This window comes from Corvus moneduloides, chromosome 4, assembly GCF_009650955.1.
Source record: "Corvus moneduloides isolate bCorMon1 chromosome 4, bCorMon1.pri, whole genome shotgun sequence".
In the NCBI taxonomy this organism is placed as follows: domain Eukaryota; kingdom Metazoa; phylum Chordata; class Aves; order Passeriformes; family Corvidae; genus Corvus; species Corvus moneduloides.
The window spans coordinates 74,035,599-74,059,016 of NC_045479.1; the positions used below are offsets into that span (position 1 = coordinate 74,035,599).

At 67.8% G+C, this 23,418-nt stretch overlaps 2 protein-coding genes across 2 annotated transcripts; both read left to right on the forward strand.

Moving 5' to 3' along the window:
• Positions 1-1,137: 1,137 nt before the first annotated feature.
• Positions 1,138-16,930, forward strand: CPT1B (carnitine palmitoyltransferase 1B). Its single transcript, XM_032107022.1, has 16 exons — positions 1,138-1,276; positions 1,323-1,465; positions 1,554-1,691; positions 2,725-2,802; positions 2,885-2,992; positions 3,623-3,707; positions 3,792-3,987; positions 6,405-6,590; positions 8,112-8,217; positions 9,430-9,546; positions 10,098-10,262; positions 11,391-11,525; positions 12,507-12,659; positions 15,421-15,534; positions 15,768-15,860; positions 16,789-16,930. Exons 1-16 carry the CDS (start codon positions 1,138-1,140, stop codon positions 16,876-16,878), a joined length of 2,046 nt encoding a protein of 681 aa, XP_031962913.1. The 3' UTR covers positions 16,879-16,930.
• Positions 16,931-19,119: 2,189 nt separating this feature from the next.
• LOC116443130 (dromaiocalcin-1-like) lies at positions 19,120-21,565 on the forward strand. Its single transcript, XM_032107023.1, has 5 exons — positions 19,120-19,186; positions 19,864-19,930; positions 20,012-20,219; positions 20,877-20,982; positions 21,276-21,565. The coding sequence occupies exons 1-5, from the start codon at positions 19,120-19,122 to the stop codon at positions 21,341-21,343; spliced, it is 516 nt and encodes a 171-aa protein (XP_031962914.1). The 3' UTR covers positions 21,344-21,565.
• The last annotated feature ends 1,853 nt before the right edge of the window (positions 21,566-23,418 follow it).

Below are 23,418 nucleotides of genomic sequence, written 5' to 3' on the forward strand. Positions count from 1 at the left end.
TCTGGGTGGTGAGTGGCACCCGCGCCGGGGGCACGGGCACGTGTGGGGGCTGTGGGAGCCTCGGGAGATGTGGGTGTGGAGGCCATGGGTGCTTTGGGAGATGTGGGAGCCTCGGGAGCTGTGGGAGCTGTGGGAGCTGTGGGAGAGGTGGGAGCTTTGGGAGCTTTGGGAGGTGTGGGAGCTTTGGGAGCTTTGGGAGCGGTGGGAGCTTTGGGAGATGTGGGAGTTGTAGGAACTTTGGGAGCTGTGGGAGCTTCAGGAGCTGTGGGAGTCTTGGGAGCTTTGGGAGCTGTGGGAGCTGTGGGAGCTTTGGAAGATGTGGGAGTTGTAGGAACTTTGGGAGCTGTGGGAGCTCTGGGAGCCTTGGGAGATGTGGGAGATGTGGAAGCTTTTGGAGACATGAGTTCCATCAGAGCTGTGGGAGCTTTGGGAGCTGTGGGAGATGTGGGAGCTTCGGGAGCTTTTGGAGACATGAGTTCCATCAGAGCTGTGGGAGCTTCGGGAGCTTTGGGAGCTGTGGGAGCCTTGGGAGCTCTGGGAGCTTCAGGAGCTGTGGGAGTCTTGGGAGCTTTGGGAGCTGTGGGAGCTGTGGGAGCTTTGGAAGATGTGGGAGTTGTAGGAACTTTGGGAGCTGTGGGAGCTCTGGGAGCCTTGGGAGATGTGGGAGATGTGGAAGCTTTTGGAGACATGAGTTCCATCAGAGCTGTGGGAGCTTTGGGAGCTGTGGGAGCTGTGGGAGCTTTGGGAGATGTGGGAGCTTCGGGAGCTTTTGGAGACATGAGTTCCATCAGAGCTGTGGGAGCTTCGGGAGCTTTGGGAGCTGTGGGAGCCTTGGGAGCTCTGGGAGCTTCAGGAGCTGTGGGAGTCTTGGGAGCTTTGGGAGCTGTGGGAGCTTTGGGAGCTTTGGGAGTTGTAGGAACTTTGGGAGCTGTGGGAGCTTTGGGAGCTCTGGGGGCCTTGGGAGATGTGGGAGCTGTGGAAGCTTTTGGAGACATGAGTTCCATCAGAGCTGTGGGAGCTGTGGGAGCTGTGGGAGCTGTGGGAGCTTTGGGAGATGTGGGAGCTGTGGAAGCTTTTGGAGACATGAGTTCCATCAGAGCTGTGGGAGCTGTGGGAGCTGTGGGAGCCTTGCAGGCCATGGGAGTTGTAGGGACTTTGAATGCCGTGGATGCCGTGGGAGCTGTGAGCTCCATGGGAGCTTCGGGAGCTGTGGGAGCCATGGGAGCCGTGGGAGTTTTGAGTGCCATGGGAGCCGTGGATGCCATGGGAGTTGTGGGTGCTGCTGGAGCTTTGGGAGCTGAGGGTGCTCGGAGTTCTTTGAGATCCGTGGGATCCATCCCTCCTCCTCCTCCTCCCCCCCCAGGCGGTGATGAAGATCATGTCCATCCGCAAGCCCCTCCTCTACAGCTTCCAGAGCTCCCTCCCCAAGCTGCCCGTGCCCCCCGTGAAAGCCACCGTTGCCCGGGTACGCCATCCCCGTGGAGCTGGGGGGGTCCCCGGGGGGTGACAGGGACAGGGACAGGGACAGGACACGCCGTGTCCCCTCCCCGCAGTACCTGGAGTCGGTGCGGCCGCTCCTGGACGACGAGAAATACCGGGAGATGGAGGTGCTGGCCAAGGAGTTCCAGGAGAAGACGGCGCCGCGGCTCCAGCGGTACCTGCGCCTCAAATCCTGGTGGACAACCAACTACGTGAGTGTGGGGTCACCCGGGGCACAGCGGGGACCCCCCGCAGCCCCTGGGGTGGTGGCCTTGGAACTGGTGTCCCCCCCCGGCAGCATGGGGAGGGATTTGGGATCTCCTGGGTGTCCTGGCTGGAGCAGTAGGGACAGGGGGTTCTGTACCCCTGCCACTGTCCCTGTCTCCTGTCCCCTTCCCTATTGCTGTCCCTTTCACCTATCCCTTCTCCCTGTCTCCTGTCCTTGTCCCTGACTCCTAACCCTTGTCCCTGTCGCCCATTTCTGTTCCCTGTCCCCATCCCTGTCCTTGTCTCCGCCTCCTGTCTCCTGTCCTTGTCCCTGTCCCCTCTCCCTGACCCCATTCCTGTCCCCTATTCCTATCCCTGTCCCCATCCCCACTCCCGTTCCTTTCACTTGTCCCCTATCCCTGCCCCTCATCCCTGTCTCCTGTCCCCGTTCCTTGTCTCCATTCCTGTTTCTGCCCGTGTGCCCCTTCCTTGTCCCTGTCCCCATCCCTGTCCCCTATCCCATGTCCCCCTCCCGGTCGCTTTTCCCTGTTCCCTATCTCCATCCCCGTCCCTGTGCTCTCTTCCTCCCCCTGTCCCCGTCCCTGCCCCTGTCCCCTGTCCCCTGTCCCCGTCCCTGTCCCCGTCCCCCGTCCCCCGTCCCCTGTCCCCGTCCCCTGTCCCCGTCCCCTGTCCCCGTCCCCCGTCCCTGTCCCCGTCCCCTGTCCCCATCCCTGTCCACGTCCCTGTCCCCGTCCCCCGTCCCCCGTCCCCTGTCCCCGTCCCCTGTCCCCGTCCCCTGTCCCCATCCCCTGTCCCCGTCCCCTGTCCCCGTCCCCTGTCCCCGTCCCCGTCCCCTGTCCCCGTCCCCTGTCCCCGTCCCCGTCCCCTGTCCCCCGTCCCCTGTCCCCGTCCCCTGTCCCCTGTCCCCGTCCCCCGTCCCCTGTCCCCTGTCCCCTGTCCCCTGTCCCCGTCCCCTGTCCCCCGTCCCCTGTCCCCGTCCCCTGTCCCCGTCCCCTGTCCCTGTCCCCGTCCCCGCAGGTCAGTGACTGGTGGGAGGAGTACGTTTACCTGCGCGGCCGCAGCCCCCTCATGGTCAACAGCAACTACTACGCCATGGTAAGGGGGTGGTGGGGGACCCCAAACCCCCCCGGGGACCCCGCGGCATCACCCGCGACACGTCCCGTGTCCCTGTGGCCAGGATTTCCTGTACGTGATCCCCAGCCCCATCCAGGCTGCGCGGGCGGCCAACGTGGTGCACTCGATCCTGCTCTACCGGCGGCGCCTGGACCGGGGCGAGATCCCCCCGGTGAGGGGGTTTGGGGGGGCCGGGGGGGTCCAGGGGCTTCTCATGGGGCTGGGGGTCCCGGGGGTCCCGGGGGGAGTGGGGTGAACGTGGTCCTGCTGTGCGGGCAGCAGCCGGACAGGGGGGAGAGCCCCCCGGGGAGGGGGTTTGGGGGGTCCAGGAGATCCCACGGGGATGGGGGGGCTGAGAGGTCTGGGGGGTCCCGTGGGACTGGAAGGTCCTGGGGGTCCCGTGGGGCTGAGGGAGCTACGGGGGTTCCGTGGGTTTGGGGGGGTCCCATGGGTTTGGGGATCCTGAGGGTCCCATGGGGCTGAGGGGGCTGGGAGGTCTGGGTGGTCCCATGGGGTTGGGGGTCCTGGGGGTCCCGTGGGGCTGAGGGAGCTGTGGGGGTTCCATGGGTTTGGGGGGGTTCCCATGGGGTTTGGGATCCTGGGGGTCCCCCGTGGGGCTGAGGGCTCTTGGGGGGGCGGGGGGAGTCCCGTGGATTTTGGGGGTTCTGGGAGAGCAGGGAGAGCTCAGTGGGACAGAACCCGCGGGGTGTCCCCGTGGGGCTGGCGGGGGGCCGGATTGGGGTGGTTGTAGGGACAGAGATGGGGACACAGACCCCCTCCCCATCTCCCCCCCCCCCCCCAGATGATGGCGCTGGGCGTTGTCCCCATGTGCTCGTACCAGTCGGAGCGGATGTTCAACACCACCCGCATCCCGGGAAAAGAGACGGGTACGGGGCGGCGGGGAGGTGACCCCGCTGCCGGGGGGCCACGCCGGGGGTCCCCGCCGCCGTGACCCCCCCGGTGCCCCCCAGACACGCTGCTGCACCTGGCGAACAGCAAGCACCTGGCCGTGTACCACAAGGGCCGCTACTACAAGGTGTGGTTCTACCATGGCGGGCAGCTGCTGACCCCCGCCGACCTGGAGATGCAATTCCAGAGGATCCTGGATGACCCCTCGCCCCCCCAGGCCGGGGAGGAGCGGCTGGCGGCGCTCACGGCCGGGGACAGGTGGGGAGGGGGGTACTGGGAATGCTGGGAGTAATGGGGATGGTGGGCGCCTGGGAACTGCGGGAATGATGGGGATACTGGGGATACTGGAGACACTGGGAACTCCAGGAATAATGGGGATGGTGGGCGCCTGGGAACTGCGGGAATAATGGGGATGATGGGGATACTGGGGTTACTGGGAACTCCAGGAATAATGGGGATGGTGGGCGCCTGGGAGCTGCAGGAATGATGGGGATACTGGGGATACTGGAGACACTGGGAACTCCAGGAATAATGGGGATGGTGGGCGCCTGGGAACTGCGGGAATAATGGGGATGATGGGGATACTGGGGTTACTGGGAACTCCGAGAATGATGGGGATGGTGGGCACCTGGGAGCTCTGGGAATAATGGGGATACTGGGGATACTGGGCACCCAGGAACTCCGGGAGTAATGGGAATGATGGGGATGGTGGGCACCTGGGAGCGCCAGGAATGATGGGGATACCGGGGATACTGGAGACACTGGGAACTCTGGGAGTAATGGGGATGATGGGCACCTGGGAGCTCCGGGAACACCGAGGATAATGGGAATAATGGGAATAATGGGGATACTGGGAATACTGGAAACACTGGGCACCTGGGAACTCTGGGAACACAGGGAATGGCCATACTGGGAATACTGGGGATACTGGGCACCTGAGAACTCCAGGAACACCGGGACCAATGGGAATAATGGGGATACTGGGATTACTGGTGACACTGGGCCCCTGGGAACTCCGGAAACACAGGGAATGGCCATACTGGGAATACTGGGGATCCTGGGCACCTGGGAACTCCGGGAACACCGAGGATAATGGGAATAATGGGAATACTGGGAATACTGGAGACACTGGGCACCTGGGACTTCTGGGAACACTGGGAATAATGGGGATACTGGGGATACTGGAGACACTGGGCCCCTGGGAACACAGGGAATAACAGGAGCAATGGCCATACTGGGGATACTGGGCACCTGAGAACTCCAGGAACACCGAGGATAATGGTGATAATGGGGATACTGGGAATACTGGAAACACTGGGCACCTGGGAACTCCAGGAACACATGGAATGGCCATACTGGGAATAATGGGGATACTGGGAATACTGGAGACACTGGGCACCTGGGAACTCCGGGAACACAGGGAATGGCCATACTGGGAATACTGGGGATACTGGGCACCTGGGAGTTCTGTGAACACCGAGGATAATGGGAATAATGGGGATACTGGGGATACCGGAGACGCTGGGCACCTGGGACTTCTGGGAACACTGGGAATAATGGGGATACTGGGGATACTGGAGACACTGGGCCCCTGGGAACACAGGGAATAACAGGAGCAATGGCCATACTGGGGATACTGGGCACCTGAGAACTCCAGGAACACCGAGGATAATGGTGATAATGGGGATACTGGGAATACTGGAGACACTGGGCACCTGGGAACTCCAGGAACACATGGAATGGCCATACTGGGAATAATGGGGATACTGGGAATACTGGAGACACTGGGCACCTGGGAACTCCGGGAACACAGGGAATGGCCATACTGGGAATACTGGGGATACTGGGCACCTGGGAGTTCTGTGAACACCGAGGATAATGGGAATAATGGGGATACTGGGGATACCGGAGACGCTGGGCACCTGGGACTTCTGGGAACACTGGGAATAATGGGGATACTGGGGATACTGGAGACACTGGGCCCCTGGGAACACAGGGAATAACAGGAGCAATGGCCATACTGGGGATACTGGGCACCTGAGAACTCCAGGAACACCGAGGATAATGGTGATAATGGGGATACTGGGAATACTGGAGACACTGGGCACCTGGGAACTCCAGGAACACATGGAATGGCCATACTGGGAATAATGGGGATACTGGGAATACTGGAGACACTGGGCACCTGGGAACTCCGGGAACACAGGGAATGGCCATACTGGGAATACTGGGGATACTGGGCACCTGGGAGTTCTGTGAACACCGAGGATAATGGGAATAATGGGGATACTGGGGATACCGGAGACGCTGGGCACCTGGGACTTCTGGGAACACTGGGAATAATGGGGATACTGGGGATACTGGGCACACTGGAAACACCGGGCACCTGGGAACTCTGGGAGCAATGGCCATACTGGGAATACTGGACACCCTGGCCACCCGGCAGCACTGGGAGCACTGGGACCGCTGGGTCCTGAGGGTGTCCTGTCCCCAGCGGGCGCAGGGACGCACCCTGGGGTCCCCCATGGCTGCGGGGTTCGGGGGGGTCACCGATGGCTCCGGTGCCACCCGTGGGGCCCTTGTGGGGTCTGGGGGTGCCGGGTGCTCCCCACGCTGACCGGGGGTGCCCCCCACGCTGACCGGGGGTGCCCCCCACGCTGACCGGGGGTGCCCAGGGTGCCGTGGGCCGAGGCGCGGGCGCGGTTCTTCAGCCGGGGCCCCAACAAGGTGGCCCTGGACGCCATCGAGCGCGCGGCCTTCTTCCTGACGCTGGACGAGGACGAGCACGGCCACGAGCCCGCGCGGCCCGGCTGCATGGACGCCTACGCCAAGTCCCTGCTGCACGGCCGCTGCTACGACCGGTGCGCGCCCCAAAACCCCCCCGGACCCCAAAGCCTTCCCCCAGCACCCACAGACACCCCCAGACTCCCAAACCCCCGCCCAGCCCAGTCCCTGCTGCACGGCCGCTGCTACGGCCGGTGAGCGCCCCGAAGCACCCCAAAGCACCCCAAAGCCCCCCAAAGCACCCCAAAACGCCCCAAAACACCCCAAGGCACCCCAAAGCACCCCAAAATCCCCGCCCAGCCCAGTCCCTGCTGCACGGCCGCTGCTACGGCCGGTGAGCGCCCCGAAGCACCCCAGAACACCCCGAAGCACCCCAAAATCCCCGCCCAGCCCAGTCCCTGCTGCACGGCCGCTGCTACGGCCGGTGCGCACCCCAAAGCACCCCAAAACACCCCAAAGCCCCCCAAAGCACCCCAAAACGCCCCAAAACACCCCAAAGCACCCCAAAGCGCCCCAAAACACCCCAAAGCACCCCAGAACACCCCAAAGCACCCCAAAGCACCCCAAAATCCCCGCCCAGCCCAGTCCCTGCTGCACGGCCGCTGCTACGGCCGGTGAGCGCCCCGAAGCACCCCAGAACACCCCAAAGCACCCCAAAGCACCCCAAAGCACCCCAAAATCCCCGCCCAGCCCAGTCCCTGCTGCACGGCCGCTGCTACGACCGGTGGGCGCCCCAAAGCACCCCAGAACACCCCAAAGCACCCCAAAACCCTCAAAACACCCCAAAGCACCCCAAAATCCCCGCCCAGCCCAGTCCCTGCTGCACGGCCGCTGCTACGACCGGTGGGCGCCCCAAAGCACCCCAGAACACCCCAAAACACCCCAAAACCCTCAAAACACCCCAAAGCACCCCAAAATCCCCGCCCAGCCCAGTCCCTGCTTCACGGCCGCTGCTACGACCGGTGGGCGCCCCAAAGCACCCCAGAACACCCCAAAGCACCCCAAAGCACCCCAAAGCACCCCAAAGCACCCCAAAATCCCCGCCCAGCCCAGTCCCTGCTGCACGGCCGCTGCTACGACCGGTGAGCGCCCCGAAGCACCCCAGAACACCCCGAAACACCCCAAAATCCCCGCCCAGCCCAGTCCCTGCTGCACGGCCGCTGCTACGACCGGTGAGCGCCCCAAAGCACCCCAAAGCACTCCAAAGCACCCCAAAACCCCCAAAGCGCCCCAAAGCGCCCCAAAGCACCCCAAAGCACCCCGAAACCTCTGAACTGCGCCCCCGCACCCCAAAACCCCCAAAAACACCCCAAAACCCCCACCCAGCCCAGTCCCTGCTTCACGGCCGCTGCTACGACCAGTGGGCACCCCAAACCCCTCCCACATCCCCCAATATCCCCCAAAATCCCCAACCTCCCCCCTAAAGGCCCCACCTGCCCCCTCAACCCCCTCCCCCTCCCCTGCCAGCCCCCCAAATCCCCCCCCAGTGCCCCCTGCCCTCCCGCCCCCGGTACCCTCTGCCCCCCAGTGCCCCCCAGTGCCCCCCAGGGCCCCCCAGTGCCCCCCAAGCGCCCCGAACCCCCCGTGCCGCCCCCCAGCTGGTTCGACAAGTCCTTCACGCTGGTGGTCTACAAGAACGGCAAGGTCGGTGCCAACGCCGAGCACTCCTGGGCCGACGCCCCCATCGTGGGGCACCTCTGGGAGGTACCGGGGGCACCCCGGGGTGGGGACATCGCCATGGGGCACCTCCGAGGTGGGGACATCGCCATGGGGCACCCTTAGGGTGGGGACACCCCCATGGGGCACCCCTGGGGTGGGGACACCCCCATGGGGCACCCTTAGGGTGGGGACATCGCCATGGGGCACCCCGGGGTGGGCACATCGCCATGGGGCACCTCCGAGGTGGGGACACCCCCATGGGGCACCCTTAGGGTGGGGACATCGCCATGGGGCACCCCTGGGGCGGGGACACCCCCATGGGGCACCCCGGGGTGGGGACATCGCCATGGGGCACCCCTGGGGCGGGGACACCCCCATGGGGCACCCTTAGGGTGGGGACATCGCCATGGGGCACCTCCGGAATGGGCAACCCCCCAGTGGGGCACCCTTAGGGCTGGGGATGCCCGGGCTGGGGACCCCCACTTGGGCACCCCCAGTTTGGGAACCTCAGTTGGGGACCCCTATGGGGCACCCCAAGACTGGGGACCCCCACTTGGGCACCCCCAGTTTGGGAACCTCAGTTGGGGACCCCTATGGGGCACCCCAAGGCTGGGGACCCCCACTTGGGCACCCCCAGTTTGGGACCCCTCTGCTGGGGGATGTGGGGTGAGGGGGGTGAATGGGGAGGGCTCAGGGGGACTCGGGATTCTGGGGGGGCCATGGGGGCTTGGAATTGGGGGGCTGGGGGTGTTCAGGGGGGGAATTGGGGGGCCATGGAATCGGGGGCTATGGGGTCTTGGGGATTTGGGGTTGGGGGAGCCCAGGAGTGGTGGGGTCATGGAATTAGGGGTCTGGGGGGGCCAGGGAATTGGGGGTCGGGGGATTTGGGGTTGGGGAGTCATGGAATTGGAGGCCGAGGGGCTTGGGGGTTCGGGGGGGTTGTGGAATTTGAGGTCCGGGAACCATGGAACTGGGGGGTTGGGGAGCCAGGGGGTTTAGGGGTTTGGGGGGCCAAGGGGTAGGGGGGGTCATGGAATTGGGGGTTTGAGGGTCCTGGGGATTTGGGGTCTGGGGGAGTCACGGAATTGGGGGGTTGAGGGTCCTGGGGATTTGGGGTCTGGGGGAGCCATGGAATTGGGGGGTTGAGGGTCCTGGGGATTTGGGGTCTGGGGGAGTCACGGAATTGGGGCTCTGGGGGTTTTGGGGCGCCGGGGGTCGCTACCCTCGCCCCAATGTCCCCTGTCCCCCCCTCCCCAGTTCACGCTGGCGACGGACAAGTTCCAGCTGGGCTACACCGAGGGGGGGCACTGCAAGGGGGACCCCAACCGGCAGCTGAGCCCCCCCCAGCGCCTGCGGTGGGACATCCCCCCCGAGGTGGGCGACAGGCGGGCCGGGCTGGGCACAGGGCTGGGCACAGGGCTGGGGACAGCCACGGGTGACCGTGCCGTGCCGTGCCGTGCGGTGTCCCCAGGGTGTCACAGCTATCAAGGGGTCACTGCGGGTGGCGTGGGCACAGGTAGAGGTACAGGTGTGGGCACAGGTGAGGGCACAGGTGAGGTTGCCATGCCGTGCCTTGCCGTGCCATGCGGTGTCCCCAGGGTGTCGGGGCCATCGAAGTGTCGCTGCGGGTGGCACAGGTGTGGGCACAGGTGAGGGCACAGGTGAGGTTGCCATGCCGTGCCGTGCCGTGCCATGCGGTGTCCCCAGGGTGTCGGGGCCATCGAAGTGTCGCTGCGGGTGGCACAGGTGAGGGCGCAGGTGAGGGCACAGGTGACGGTGCCATGCCGTGCCGTGCCGTGCCATGCGGTGTCCCCAGGGTGTCGGGGCCATCGAAGTGTCGCTGCGGGTGGCACAGGTGTGGGCACAGGTGAGGGCACAGGTGACGGTGCCATGCCGTGCCGTGCCGTGCCATGCGCTGTCCCCAGGGCGTGGCGGCCATCGAGGCGTCGCTGCGGGTGGCGCGGGCGCTGGCTGAGGACGTGGATTTCTGCTGCTTCCCGTTCTCCACCTTCGGCAAGGGGCTCATCAAGCGCTGCCGCACCAGCCCCGACGCCTTCATCCAGATCGCCCTGCAGCTCGCCCACTTCCGCGTGAGCCCCGAGAGCGGGCACGGGACGGGAACGGGGCCGGGCTGGGGTGGGGTGGGACGGGATGGGAATGGGATAGGAGTGGGAATGGGCTAGGGTAGGGTGCCGTGTGCATGGGATGAGGATGGGATGGAGCAGGATGGAGATGGGGATGGGATGAGGATGGGATGGGGATGGGAATGGGATAGGTTAGGGTGCCGTGTGCATGGGATGAGGATGGGATGGAGCAGGATGGAGATGGGGATGGGATGGGGATGGGAATGGGATAGGTTAGGGTGCCGTGTGCTTCGGGGAGCGGGATGGAGCGGGATGGAGATGGGGATGGGATGAGGATGGGATGGGGATGGGATAGGGTAGGGTGTTGTGTGCATGGGATGGAGCGGGATGGAGATGGGGATGGGATGGGGATGGGATCGGGGTGGGAATGGGATAGGGTAGGGTGCCGTGTGCATGGGATGGAGCGGGATGGAGATGGGGATGGGAATGGGAATGGGATAGGGTAGGGTGCTGTGTGCATGGGATGAGGATGGGATGGAGATGGGGATGGGATGGGGATGGGAATGGGAATGGGATAGGGTAGGGTGCTGTGTGCATGGGATGAGGATGGGATGGAGATGGGGATGGGATGGGGATGGGGATGGGAATGGGAATGGGATAGGGTGGGGTGCTGTGTGCATGGCATGAGGATGGGATGGAGCGGGATGGAGATGGGGATGGGATGGGGATGGGAATGGGATAGGGTAGGGTGCTGTGTGCATGGCATGAGGATGGGATGGAGCGGGATGGAGATGGGGATGGGATGGGGATGGGAATGGGAATGGGATAGGGTAGGGTGCTGTGTGCATGGGATGAGGATGGGATGGAGCGGGATGGAGATGGGGACGGGATGGGGATGGGGATGGGAATGGGAATGGGATAGGGTAGGGTGCTGTGTGCATGGGATGGAGCTGGGGATGGGATGGGGATGGGATGGGGCAGGACCAGGGATGATACGAGGATGGGATGGGTATAGGGACCGGGACGGGGCCACGGCCAGGGCGAGGTGGGGTGCGAACAGCGCCAGGACCCGGGATGGAGCCGGGGCCATCCCATCATCCCCGATCCATCCTTCCCGATCCATCACTCCCGCAGGACAAGGGCTCCTTCTGCCTGACCTACGAGGCGTCCATGACGCGGCTGTTCCGCGAGGGCCGCACCGAGACCGTCCGCTCGTGCACGTCCGAGGCCACGGCCTTCGTGCGCAGCATGGCCGACCCCCGGCAGAGCGTGAGTGCGGCGGGGACGCGGCTCCGGCCCCCGGGAACGGCCCTGCCCTCGGGCACGGTGACCGCACCCTCGGGAAGTCCTCACCCTGCTGGGACACCCCACCATTCACAGCGGTCACCATCCCTTGGGAGCTCGCCATCCCTCCTGGGGGTGCCCATCCCTCCTGGGGGTCCCCATCCTTCACAGGAATTCCCATCCCTCCTGGGGGTGCCCATCCCTCCTCGGGGTCCCCATCCTTCACAGGAATTCCCATCCCTCCTGGGGGTCCCCATCCCTCTTGGGGGTTCCCATCCTTCACAGGAATTTCCATCCTTCCTGGGGGTCCCCATCCCTCCTTGGGGTCCCCATCCCTCGTGGATGTTCTTATCTCTCCTGGGTGGTCCCCATCCTTCACGGGGGTGCCCATCCCTCTTGGGGGTCCCCATCCTTCACAGGAATTCCCATCCCTCCTTGAGGTGCCCATCCCTCCTGGGGGTCCTCATCCCTCGTGGATGTTCTCATCTCTCCTGGGTGGTCCCCATCCTTCACGGGGGTGCCCATCCCTCCTGGGGGTGCCCATCCCTCCCGGAGGTTCCCGTCCCTCACGGGGTGCTGGGTGCCTGGTTGGGGTGCGGGTCGGGGTGTCAGGTTGGGGCTCAGCCCCCCCCAGACCCCTCCCCAGCGCTCAGAGCGGCAGCAGCTGTTCGAGGTGCAGTTTGGGCTGCAGGTTTGGGGTACAGGTTCAGGGTACAGGTTTAGGGTGCAGTTCGGGGTGCAGGTTTTGGGTGCATTTTGGGGCTCATTTCGGGGTTCATCCCCGTCCCCCAGCGCTCGGAGCGGCAGCGGCTGTTCAAGGTGCAGTTTGGGGTGCAGGTTTGGGGTGCAGTTCGGGGTGCAGGTTTGGGGTGCAGGTTTGGGGTGCAGTTCGGGGTGCAGGTGCAGTTTGGGGTGCAGTTCGGGGTGCAGTTGGGGCTCATTTCGGGGTTCCCCCCCGTCCCCCAGCGCTCGGAGCGGCAGCGGCTGCTCAGGGCGGCGGCCGAGAAGCACCAGCAGCTCTATCGCCTCGCCATGACGGGCGCGGGCATCGACCGCCACCTCTTCTGCCTCTACCTGATGTCGCGGTACCTGGGCACGCAGAGCCCCTTCCTGGCCAGGGTCAGCGCGGGGCCACACGGGACAGGGGCACAGGGATGGGCACGGGACAGGGACACGGGACAGGGACACAGGGAGGGGCACGGGACAGGGGCACGGGACAGGGGCACGGACAGGGACACGGGACAGGGACACGGGACAGGGGCACGGGACAGGGACACGGGACAGGGACACAGGGAGGGGCACGGGACAGGGGCACGGGACAGGGACACACGGAGGGGCACGGGACAGGGACACGGGACAGGGACACGGGACAGGGACACGGGACAGGGGCACGGGAGAGGGACACGGGAGAGGGACACGGGGGATGGGCACGGGACAGGGACACGGGACAGGGGCACGGGACAGGGGCACGGGAGAGGGACACGGGACAGGGACACGGGACAGGGGCACGGGACAGGGACACGGGACAGGGGCACGGGACAGGGACACGGGGGATGGGCACGGGACAGGGACACGGGACAGGGGCACGGACAGGGGCACGGGAGGGGCACGGACAGGGGCACGGACAGGGGCACGGGACAGGGACAGGGACAGGGGCACGGACAGGGACACGGGAGGGGCACGGACAGGGACACGGGACAGGGACACGGGACAGGGACACGGGACAGGGGCACGGGAGGGGCACGGACAGGGACACGGGACAGGGACACGGGACAGGGACAGGGACAGGGGCACGGACAGGGACACGGGAGGGGCACGGACAGGGACACGGGACAGGGACACGGGACAGGGACAGGGGCACGGACAGGGACACAGGACAGGGGCACGGGAGAGGGACACGGGGGATGGGCACGGGAGAGGGACACGGGACAGGGGCACGGGAGAGGGACACGGGGCACGGACAGGGACACGGGACAGGGACACTGGGGAGGGACACGGGGGAGGGACAGGGGGCACGGACACGGACAGGGACACGGGACACGGGACAGGGACACGGGAGAGGGACACGGGACACGGGACAGGGGCACGGGGGATGGGCACGGGAGATGAACACGGGACAGGGACACGGGAGAGGGGCACGAGGGATGGGCACGGGACAGGGACACGGGAGAGGGGCACGGACAGGGACACGGGACACGGGACAGGGGCACGGGAGAGGGACACGGGACAGGGGCACGGGAGAGAGACACGGGACACGGGAGAGGGACACGGGGGATGGGCACGGGACAGGGACACGGGAGAGGGACACGGGACAGGGGCACGGGAGAGGGACACGGGGCACGGACAGGGACACGGGACAGGGACACTGGGGAGGGACACGGGGGAGGGACAGGGGGCACGGACACGGACAGGGACACGGGACACGGGACAGGGGCACGGGGGATGGGCACGGGAGATGAACACGGGACAGGGACACGGGAGAGGGGCACGAGGGATGGGCACGGGACAGGGACACGGGAGAGGGGCACGGGAGATGAACACGGGACAGGGACACGGGAGAGGGGCACGGACAGGGACACGGGACACGGGACAGGGGCACGGGAGAGAGACACGGGACACGGGACAGGGGCACGGGGGATGGGCACGGGAGATGAACACGGGACAGGGACACGGGAGAGGGGCACGGGGGATGGGCACGGGACAGGGACACGGGAGAGGGGCACGGACAGGGACACGGGACACAGGACAGGGGCACGGACAGGGACACGGGACAGGGACACGGGACAGGGACACGGGGGATGGGCACGGACAGGGGCACGGGACAGGGGCACGGGACAGGGACACGGGGGATGGGCACGGACAGGGACACGGGACAGGGACACTGGGGAGGGACACGGGGGAGGGACAGGGGGCACGGACACGGACAGGGACACGGGACACGGAACAGGGACACTGGGGAGGGACACGGGAGATGAACACGGGACAGGGACACGGGAGGGCACGGGGCACGCGGGACATGAGGGGGACTCGGGCAAGTGGGCACAGGGGGTCACGGGAGGACACAGAGTGGCACGGGGAAGGGCACCGGGGGAGGGCACCGGGGTAGCCCGGGGGGGCACGGAGGAGCACGGGGGGCACAGAGGGGTACGAGGGGGAACTGCCACCCACCCCTTGGTGTCACCGCACGGGGAGTCCCACTCTGGGCCTGGGGCACAGCGGGGTGCCCCGGGGTGCTCTGGGGAGCCATGGGGTGCAGTGCGGTGCCGTGGGGCGCAGTGGGCACAGAGGGGTGCCATGGGGTGCCGTGGGGCGCAGAGGGGTGCCCCGAGGCACAGAGGGGAGCCATGGGGTGCCGTGGGGCGCAGTGCGGTGCCGTGGGGCGCAGAGGGGTGCCCCGAGGCACAGAGGGGTGCCGTGGGGTGCAATAGGGTGCTCTGGGGTGCAGTGGGGTGCCCTGGGATGCAATGGGGCACAGAGGGGTGCCATGGGGTGCCGTGGGGCGCAGTGCGGTGCCGTGGGGCGCAGAGGGGTGCCCCGAGGCACAGAGGGGTGCCGTGGGGTGCAATAGGGTGCTCTGGGGTGCAGTGGGGTGCCCTGGGATGCAATGGGGCACAGAGGGGTGCCATGGGGTGCCGTGGGGCGCAGTGCGGTGCCGTGGGGCGCAGAGGGGTGCCCCGAGGCACAGAGGGGTGCCGTGGGGTGCAATAGGGTGCTCTGGGGTGCAGTGGGGTGCCCTGGGATGCAATGGGGCACAGAGGGGTGCCATGGGGTGCCGTGGGGAGCAGTGCGGTGCCGTGGGGCGCAGAGGGGTGCCCCGAGGCACAGAGGGGTGCCCCGAGGCACAGAGGGGAGCCATGGGGTGCAGCGAGCGGCCCCACAGGTGCTGGCGGAGCCCTGGCGCCTCTCCACCAGCCAGACCCCGCAGCAGCAGCTCAAGATGTTCGACCTCAGCAAATTCCCCGACCACGTCTCCAGCGGCGGCGGCTTCGGCCCCGTGAGCATCGGGGGGCACCGGGGGGGCACCGGGGTGCGGGCGTGGCCGGGGGGGGCTGCAGCGCATCCCCCCCGGGGCTTTGGGGCAGGGGGGTGCCCCACACCAGGAGCCCCCAGCCCCACACGGGTGACCCGGGTGGGTTCACCCCAACCCCACAGCCCGGGTGGGTGCCCCCGGTGGGTCCCAGGTGCCCCCAGGTGCCCCATGGCCCCTCGTCCCCCGCCCCCCCGCAGGTGGCAGACGATGGTTATGGGGTGTCCTACATCATCGCCGGGGAGAACCTCATCACCTTCCACGTGTCCAGCAAGTTCTCCAGCCCCGAGACGGTGAGGGGGGGCCTGGGGGGCTCCCCGGGCAGGGGGCGGGGCTGGGGGCGGTGAGGGAGGGGGGCATGGGGGGCACGGGGGGCTCCCTGGGCAGGGGGCAGGGCTGGGGGCTCTCCCAGAGCTGCAGTCGCTGTCCATGGGGTCACCTGTGGGGTCACCTATGGGGTCATCTGTGGGGTCACCTATGGGGTCACCTGTGGGGCTGGGGCAGCCCCTGACCCTGATCTTGACCCTGCTGCATCCCGTCCCCCCCTGTCCTTTCTGTGGGACCCCCAAATCCATCCCAGTCCCCTCCTGTGGGACCCCCAAATCCATCCCAGTCCCCTCCTGTGGGATCCCCAAATCCATCCCAGTCCCCTCCTGTGGGATCCCCAAATCCATCCCTGTCCCCTCCTGTGGGGCCCCCAAATCCGTCCCAGTCCCCTCCTGTGGGGCCCCCAAATCCGTCCCTGTCCCCTCCTGTGGGACCCCCACCCCACCCCACTCGGGTGCAGGCCCTGCTGGGGTCCCACAGCTCAGGGGGTGCCCCGGGGGGGGATGGGGGGTTCGGGTCTCGCTTTGGGCGTTCAGGTCCCACTCTGGGGGGTGCAGGTCCCATCCTGGGGGTGGGGTCCCGGTTGGGGGGGGGGGTCCAGAACCCACTCTGAGGGTTGGGTCCCTCTCTCGAGGGGAGATGTCCCATTCTGGGGATCCACGTCCCACCCGGAGGGGTTCAGATCCCCCTCTGAGGGGTGGGTCCTGCTCGGGGGGGTCGGGATCCCAGTTTGGGGGGTCGGGATCCCAGTTTGGGGGGTCGGGATCCCAGTTTGGGGATTGGATCCCGCTCGGGGGTGCCCAGATCCCACTTGTGGGGTGCGGATCCCACCTGGAGGGGTGTGGGTGCCACCCTGGGGGGGTCCGGGTGGGCTCTGAGGGGTGCTGCCCGCAGGACTCGCAGCGTTTCGGCCGCAACATCCGCCAGGCCATGCTGGACATCGCGGGGCTCTTCGACAAAGCCGCGCCCGCGGCCGGGCACTGACCGGGGGCACTGACCGGGGGCACTGACCGGGGGCACTGACCGGGGGCACGGGGGGCTCCGGCCGGGGCCGGGGGTCGCTGCCCTGGACCTGCTGCCAATAAAGGCTCTTGGTGTGACCCCGCTGTGCCACCGCCACGGGACCCCCGCGCCGGGCAGGGACCCCCGGGGGGTCCATGGGGTGCGTCCATGGGGGGGGCCCGGTGGGCACCGGCCAGGGCACCACGGGGGCATCAAAAGCTGGGGCGGTGATCCCGGTGATCCGTGCCCGTCCCGGGGATCCGTGCCCATCCCGCTGATCCGTGCCCATCCCCAGATCCGTGCCCATCCCCAGATCCGTGCCCATCCCGCTGATCCGTGCTCACCCGGGTGATCAGTACCCACCCCAGTGATCCGTGCCCACCCCAGTGATCCGTGCCCATCCCGGCCCCGTGCCCATCCCAGCCGCTGACGGGGGTGCCCAGCGGGGCACGGCGGCTCGGACGGGCCCTGCGCAGAGCCCTTCGGCCGTGTCCGGCCCGGGGGTCGCCGCGCCCCGGGTGGCACCGCGCTGGCACCGACCCCTCCCTCCCTCCCTCCCCGCCGCCGCCACCCGCACCCGGCGCCGCCAGCCCGGAGCCAGCGGCGGGCGAGGGGCCAGGCCGGGCACGGGGACAGTCCCAGAGAGGGGACAGGGGCCAAGGGACCCCCCGAGAGAGCGGGCAGAGCGGGCAGAGCGGGCACAGGGACGGGGGACAGGAGAGGGGCCAGGCAGGGGACAGGGACGGAGACCCCGGCCCCGCGGGCACCCCCCGCCCGGGCAGCGTCCCGTGGGGTCACCGGGCCCCCGCGGCACCGGGGCCGTGTCCCGCAGCCCGAGCCCGTGCCGGGGCTCACCCCTGTCCCCACGCTGGGCTTTGTCCTCCCCGGAGCCCCCACGGCCGGGGGGTCTCGGGGCCGGGCCCTGGACTGTCCTGGGTGCCCTGGGGACCTCGGGGACACCGGTGGGTGCGTGGCCGCCCGTGTCCCTCGGTCCGTGTCCCTCGGTGGGTGTCCCTCGGTCCGTGTCCTTTGGTTTGTCCCTCGGATATCCGTCCGTGTCCCTCGGTCCGTGTCCCTCTGTTTGTCCCTCGGTCCGTGTCCGCCGCAGCCGCTCCCCCTCCCTTATCAGATCCCTTACCAGATCCCTTATCAGATCCCTTATCAGATCCCAGCCCAGCCTCGGGCCCGGCACCTCCCGGCACCTTCCCCCCCTCCCCCCAGTCAGGGTGGGAGGCACGCCCCCGAGGATGCCCCCCGTGTCCCCCCGTGTGTCCCCCCGTGTCCCCGAGGATGCCCCCCGTGTGTCCCCCCCGTGTGTCCCCCGTGTGTCCCCCCGTGTCCCCCCGTGTGTCCCCCCCGCGTCCCCCCCGTGTCCCCCCCGTGTCCCTCCGTGTCCCTCCGTGTCCCTCCGTGTCTCCCGTGTCCCCCCGTGTCCCCCCCGTGTCCCCCCGTGTCCCCCCGTGTCCCCCCGTGTCCCCCCCGTGTGTCCCCCCCGTGTCCCCCCGTGTCCCCCCCGTGTCCCTCCGTGTCCCCCCCGTGTCCTGTCCCATCTCCATGCCCGTCCCGGCGGAGGGGGGGGGGTCTCACACGGAGCAGTGGCCATGACCCCCCCCCGCCGGTGGGTGACCCCCAACCCCCCGTGGGGTGACCCCAGAACCCGCCGGGACCCCCGGGTGCTGTCAGGGTGACCCCGGGGACCCCAACCCCGCTCCCCCCGGGGGTCCCTGCCCTGGCACCCCCGGAGCGGGGGCAGCACCGGGGGGCTCGGGGGGGCCGGGATGGGTGTCCCGGGCGGTGCCCAGGACGGTGCCAGCGTCACTGTCCCTTTGATGTGGCGCCCGCGGCTCCACGAGTGGTGCCCCCGGCCCCCCCGCACCCCTCGGCGCCTATAAAGGTGTCGGGGTGTCCCTGTCCCGCTCAGCCGCTGCGGGAGCTGCCGAGGTGCCGGGGGGCTGGGGGGTGCTGGGGGGTGCTGGGGGGTGCTGGGGGGTGCTGGGGGGGTGCTGGGGGGCTGAAGGTGCTGCTGTGGGGGGCGCGGGGGGAGGCAATGGGGTCCTGGGGGGGCTGGAGGAGGTGGTGGGGGGTGCTGGGTGAGCGGCGCTGGGGACGTCCTGGGGTGGGGGGCTCTCGGGGGGTGCTGGAGGAGGCGGTGGGTGCTGGGTGGGGGGTGCCGGGGCAGGGGTGGGTGCCCCCTGCAGCCCCCCCGTTGCAGGAAGGGTGAAGATGGGTCCCGCCGCCTTCCTGGGGCTCTGCCTGCTGGGGTGCCTCGTGCTGCCCCCCTCCCTGCCGGGTGAGACCCCCCCCCGCACCCTGAGACCCCCAAACTGCGCCCCAACCTCCCCCAATACACCCTGATCCCCTAAACTGCACCCTGAGACCCCCCCCCGAACGCTGAGACCCCCAAAATGCACCCCAACCTCCCCCTCTGCATCCTGAGAACCCCAGACTGCACCCTGAGAACCTCATCGAACGCTGAGACCCCCAGACTGCACCCTGAGACCCCCAAATTTCTCCCTGAGACCCCCAAACCGCACCCCAACCCCCCTCTGCGTCCTGAGACCCCCAAATTGCTCCCTGAGACCCCCAAACCGCACCCCAACCTCCCCCAATACACCCTGATCCCCTAAACTGCACCCCGAGACCCCCAAATTGCTCCCTGAGACCCCCAAACCGCACCCCAACCTCCCTCGCTGCACCCTGATCCCTCAAACTGCCTCCTGAGACCCCCCTGTACCCTGAGACCCCCCCCAACTGCACGCTGAGACCCCCAAATTTCACACAGACCCCCCGCCCACACCCTCCTGATCCCCCAAACCGCCCCCAGCCCCCCCCCGCCCCCCCTCTGCCTCCCACCCCCATCCCTTTCCCCCACCCTCAGCCCCCCAAACAGGCCCCCCACCCCAGAGCCGCCCCCGCGGGGCCCCAGCCGGGTTTGGGGGGCTCGCAGTGACACCCCCGCCCCCCCAGGGGCCCAGGCCACCAGGTGTCCCCGGGGGTGGCTGTCCTTCGGGGGACACTGCTACGGCTACTTCGGGCAGGAGCTGAGCTGGAGGAAGGCTGAGGTGGGTGCTGCTGGGGGGCGGGGGGTGTGAGGGGGGTGCTGGGGGTCCCCCAGGACCCCCGTCCGGACGTGGCCGTGTCCCCAGGCGTGGTGCCAGGCCACCGGCGGGGGCCACCTGGCATCGCTGCACAGCCCCGAGGAGCACCGGGCGCTCGCCGCCTTCATCGCCCGGCGGCCGCGGCGGGGAGAGGACGACGAGGAGCGGGACAAGGACCGGGACCGGGACCGGGAGGACGGCGTCTGGATCGGGCTGCGCCGGCGGGTGCGTGGCCTGGCGGGGCCCGGACCTGGGTGCCACACCTTGATGTGCCATCCTGGTGGCCCTGCCCGTCCCCTGTGTGACCCCTGCCCGTCCCCTGTGTGACCCCTGCCTGCGCTGCTACACGTGCCCTTGTCCTCCTGTCCCCCCGTGTCCTCCTGTGTCCCCGTGTCCCTCCTGTGTCCCCGTGTCCCTCCTGTCACCCCCCGTGTCCTCCTGTCCCTCCTGTGCCCTGTGTGACCCCTGCCTGCGCTGCTACACGTCCCCCTGTCCCCCCGTGTCCTCCTGTGTCCCCCCGTGTCCTCCTGTCCCCCCTGTCCCTCCTGTCCCCCCGTGTCCCCCTGTCCCCCCGTGTCCCCCTGTCCCCCCGTGTCCTCCTGTCCCCCCCGTCCCTCCTGTCCCCCGTGTCCCCCTGTCCCCCCGTGTCCTCCTGTCCTCCCTGTCCCCTTTTCACCTGTCCCATCCACCCCACGTGTCCCATGTGTCCCCCCATCCCCCCGTCCCGTGCGTGCCATGTGTCCCCCGTGTCCCCCCATCCTCTGTGTGCCCCCTGTCGCGCCTGCCTCACCTGTCCCAGGTGTCCCCCCGTCCCTCCTGTCCTCCCCACGTGTCCCCCCCGTGTCCCCCTGTCCCCGTGTGAGCCGTCTGTCCCCGTCACAGCGCCAGGCCTGGCTCTGGGCTGACGGGTCCCCGCGGCGCTACTGGGCCTGGGACGGGGACGATGGCCCCAAGGGCCAGCCCTGCATCGCCCTGGAGGACTCGGCAGGTGAGGGGGGTCCAGGGAGGGTCGGGGGGCTGGGGGGGGGGGGGGGGTCCCTGGGATGGGGACAATGGTCCCATGGGACAGCCCTGCACACAGCTGGTGAGGGGCACCCGAGGGTTGGGGGGCTCAGGGAGGGTCAGGGGGGCACAGGGGGGCTCAGGGGGTGTCCGGAGGGCTCAGGGGGGGTCCAGGGGGCTCAGGGGGTGTCTGGGGGTGTCCAGGGGGCCCAGGGGGTGTCCGGGGGGCTCAGGGCTCTCAGGTGTGCCCGGTGCCAGCCCTGGCTCGTGTCCCCGCAGGGTTCATGGCCTGGGAGGGCGAGGCCTGCGGCGAGCGCAAACCCTTCGTCTGCAAATACCCGGCCTAAGGGGGCGAGGGGCGGCCCCCCCGCGGCCCCCCAAATCTGCAGGCTGCCCCCCCTCTGTGCAGTCCCCCGACCCTGCGCCTGACCCCCACCCCATGTCCTGCCCCACAAACCCCAAATCCCCATCCCGGATCCCAAACCCTGATCCCAGTCCTGCCCTGCTGCGCTGTGCCCCAAATCCCACCTCCTGCCCCCAAATCCCACCTCCTGCCCCCCCAAACTCCACCTCCTGCCCCCCAAATCCCACCTCCTGCCCCCCCAAACTCCACCTCCTGCCCCCCCAAACTCCACCTCCTGCCCCCCAAATCCCACCTCCTGCCCCCCCAAACTCCACCTCCTGCCCCCCAAATCCCACCTTCTGCCCCCCCAAACTCCACCTCCTGTCCCCCAAATCCCACCCCCTGCACCACTTCCTTCCCCCCAAACCTGTCCCCAACCCACCCCCTACTACAGGGCCCCACAACCCCAAATCCCGCCACCCAAATCCCGTCTCCTGACCCCTAAACTCCACATTTTCTGTCCCCCAACCTGCGTCCTGACCCCCCAAACCGCAGCCCCCTGACCACCCCCAAACCCCAGCCCCCCAATCCCACCTCCAGCCCCACAACCTCTGGATCCCTTCCCCACACCTGACCCCTGCCCCCCCCGACAGCGGGACCCCCCAATAAAGCGGCCGAAGCACCGGGACCCCCCCCGTGTCCCTTCTCTGCCTCTGTGCCCCACGGGTGACACCGACAGGGGACGGGGACCCCCCGTCCCACGTGGCCCCGGAGCCCCTGGGGGCACAGCCGGAGGTGTCCCCAAGGGCAGGGGGTGTCTCCAAGGCAGCCCCTGGGGGTCTCAGCCAGTTTCTGTGTTCCCGTGTCCCCCCGTGTCCCCCCGTGTCCCCCCGTGTCCCTCTGCCCTCTTGTGTCCCCACGCCCCCCATGTTCCCATGTTCCCACATCCCCACGACCCCCTCTATGTCCCCCATGTCCCCATATCCAAGTCACCCCCGTCACCCCCATCACCCTCTCCCTGTGTTCCCATTTCCCCTCATGTGTCCCCGTGTCCCCCACATGTCACTCATATCCCCCACGCCTCCCTGTTCCCCTGTCCCCCACTGTCCCTGTGTCCCCATGTCCCCTCCTGTCGCCCCTGTCCCCATATCCCCCTCTGTGTCCCTGTGTCTCCATGTCCCCTCCTGTCGCCCCTGTCCCCGTATCCCCCTCTGTGTCCCTGTGTCCCCCCATGTCCCCTCCAGTCCTTCCATCCCTGTGTTCCTGTGTCTCCATGTCCCTCCTGTCCCCCCCTGCTGTCCCCGTGTCCCCCCCGGCAGGGACGGGGCAGGAGTGGCCGGAGCTGGCCCGAGGATGGGGGTGGGGATGAGGGGGTGCAGCCCCCCGGGACTGCCCCGGGGCCAGGGACTCCTGGGGGGGCTGGGGGGTGCTGGGGAGGCCATGTATGGGGTGCTGGGAGGGATCCATGGGGTCCTGGGAGGTTCCTGGGGGGGAGGTCATGTATGGGGTTTGGGGGGTTCGCATGTGGGGTACGGGGGGTTTATCCATGGGGTGCTGGGATGTATCCATGGGGTGAATCCACGGGGTGCCGGGATGTATCCATAGGGTCCTGGGGGGGTCATGTATGGGGATTAGGGGGTTCATATGCGGGGCACGGGGGGGTGCATCCATGGGGTGCCAGGATGTACTCATGGGGTGCATTTTGGGGATGTATCCATGGGGTGCCGAGGCTGTATCCATGGGGTGCCAAGGCTGTATCCATGGGGTGCATTTTTGGGATGCATCCATGGGGTCCTGGGGGTGTCGTATATGGGGTTCCGGGGGGTTCATATATCGGCTATGGAGGGTGAATGCATGGGGGGCTGGCATGTATCCGTGGGGTGCATTTTCAGGATGTATCAGTGGGGTGCCGGGATGTACCCATGGGGTGCATTTTCGGGATGTACCCATGGGGTGCATTTTCGGGACGTATCCATTGGGATGTACTCATGGGGTGCATTTTCGGGATGTACCCATGGGGTGTATTTTTCGGGATGTACCCATGGGGTGCTGGGATGTACTCACGGGGTGCATTTTCAG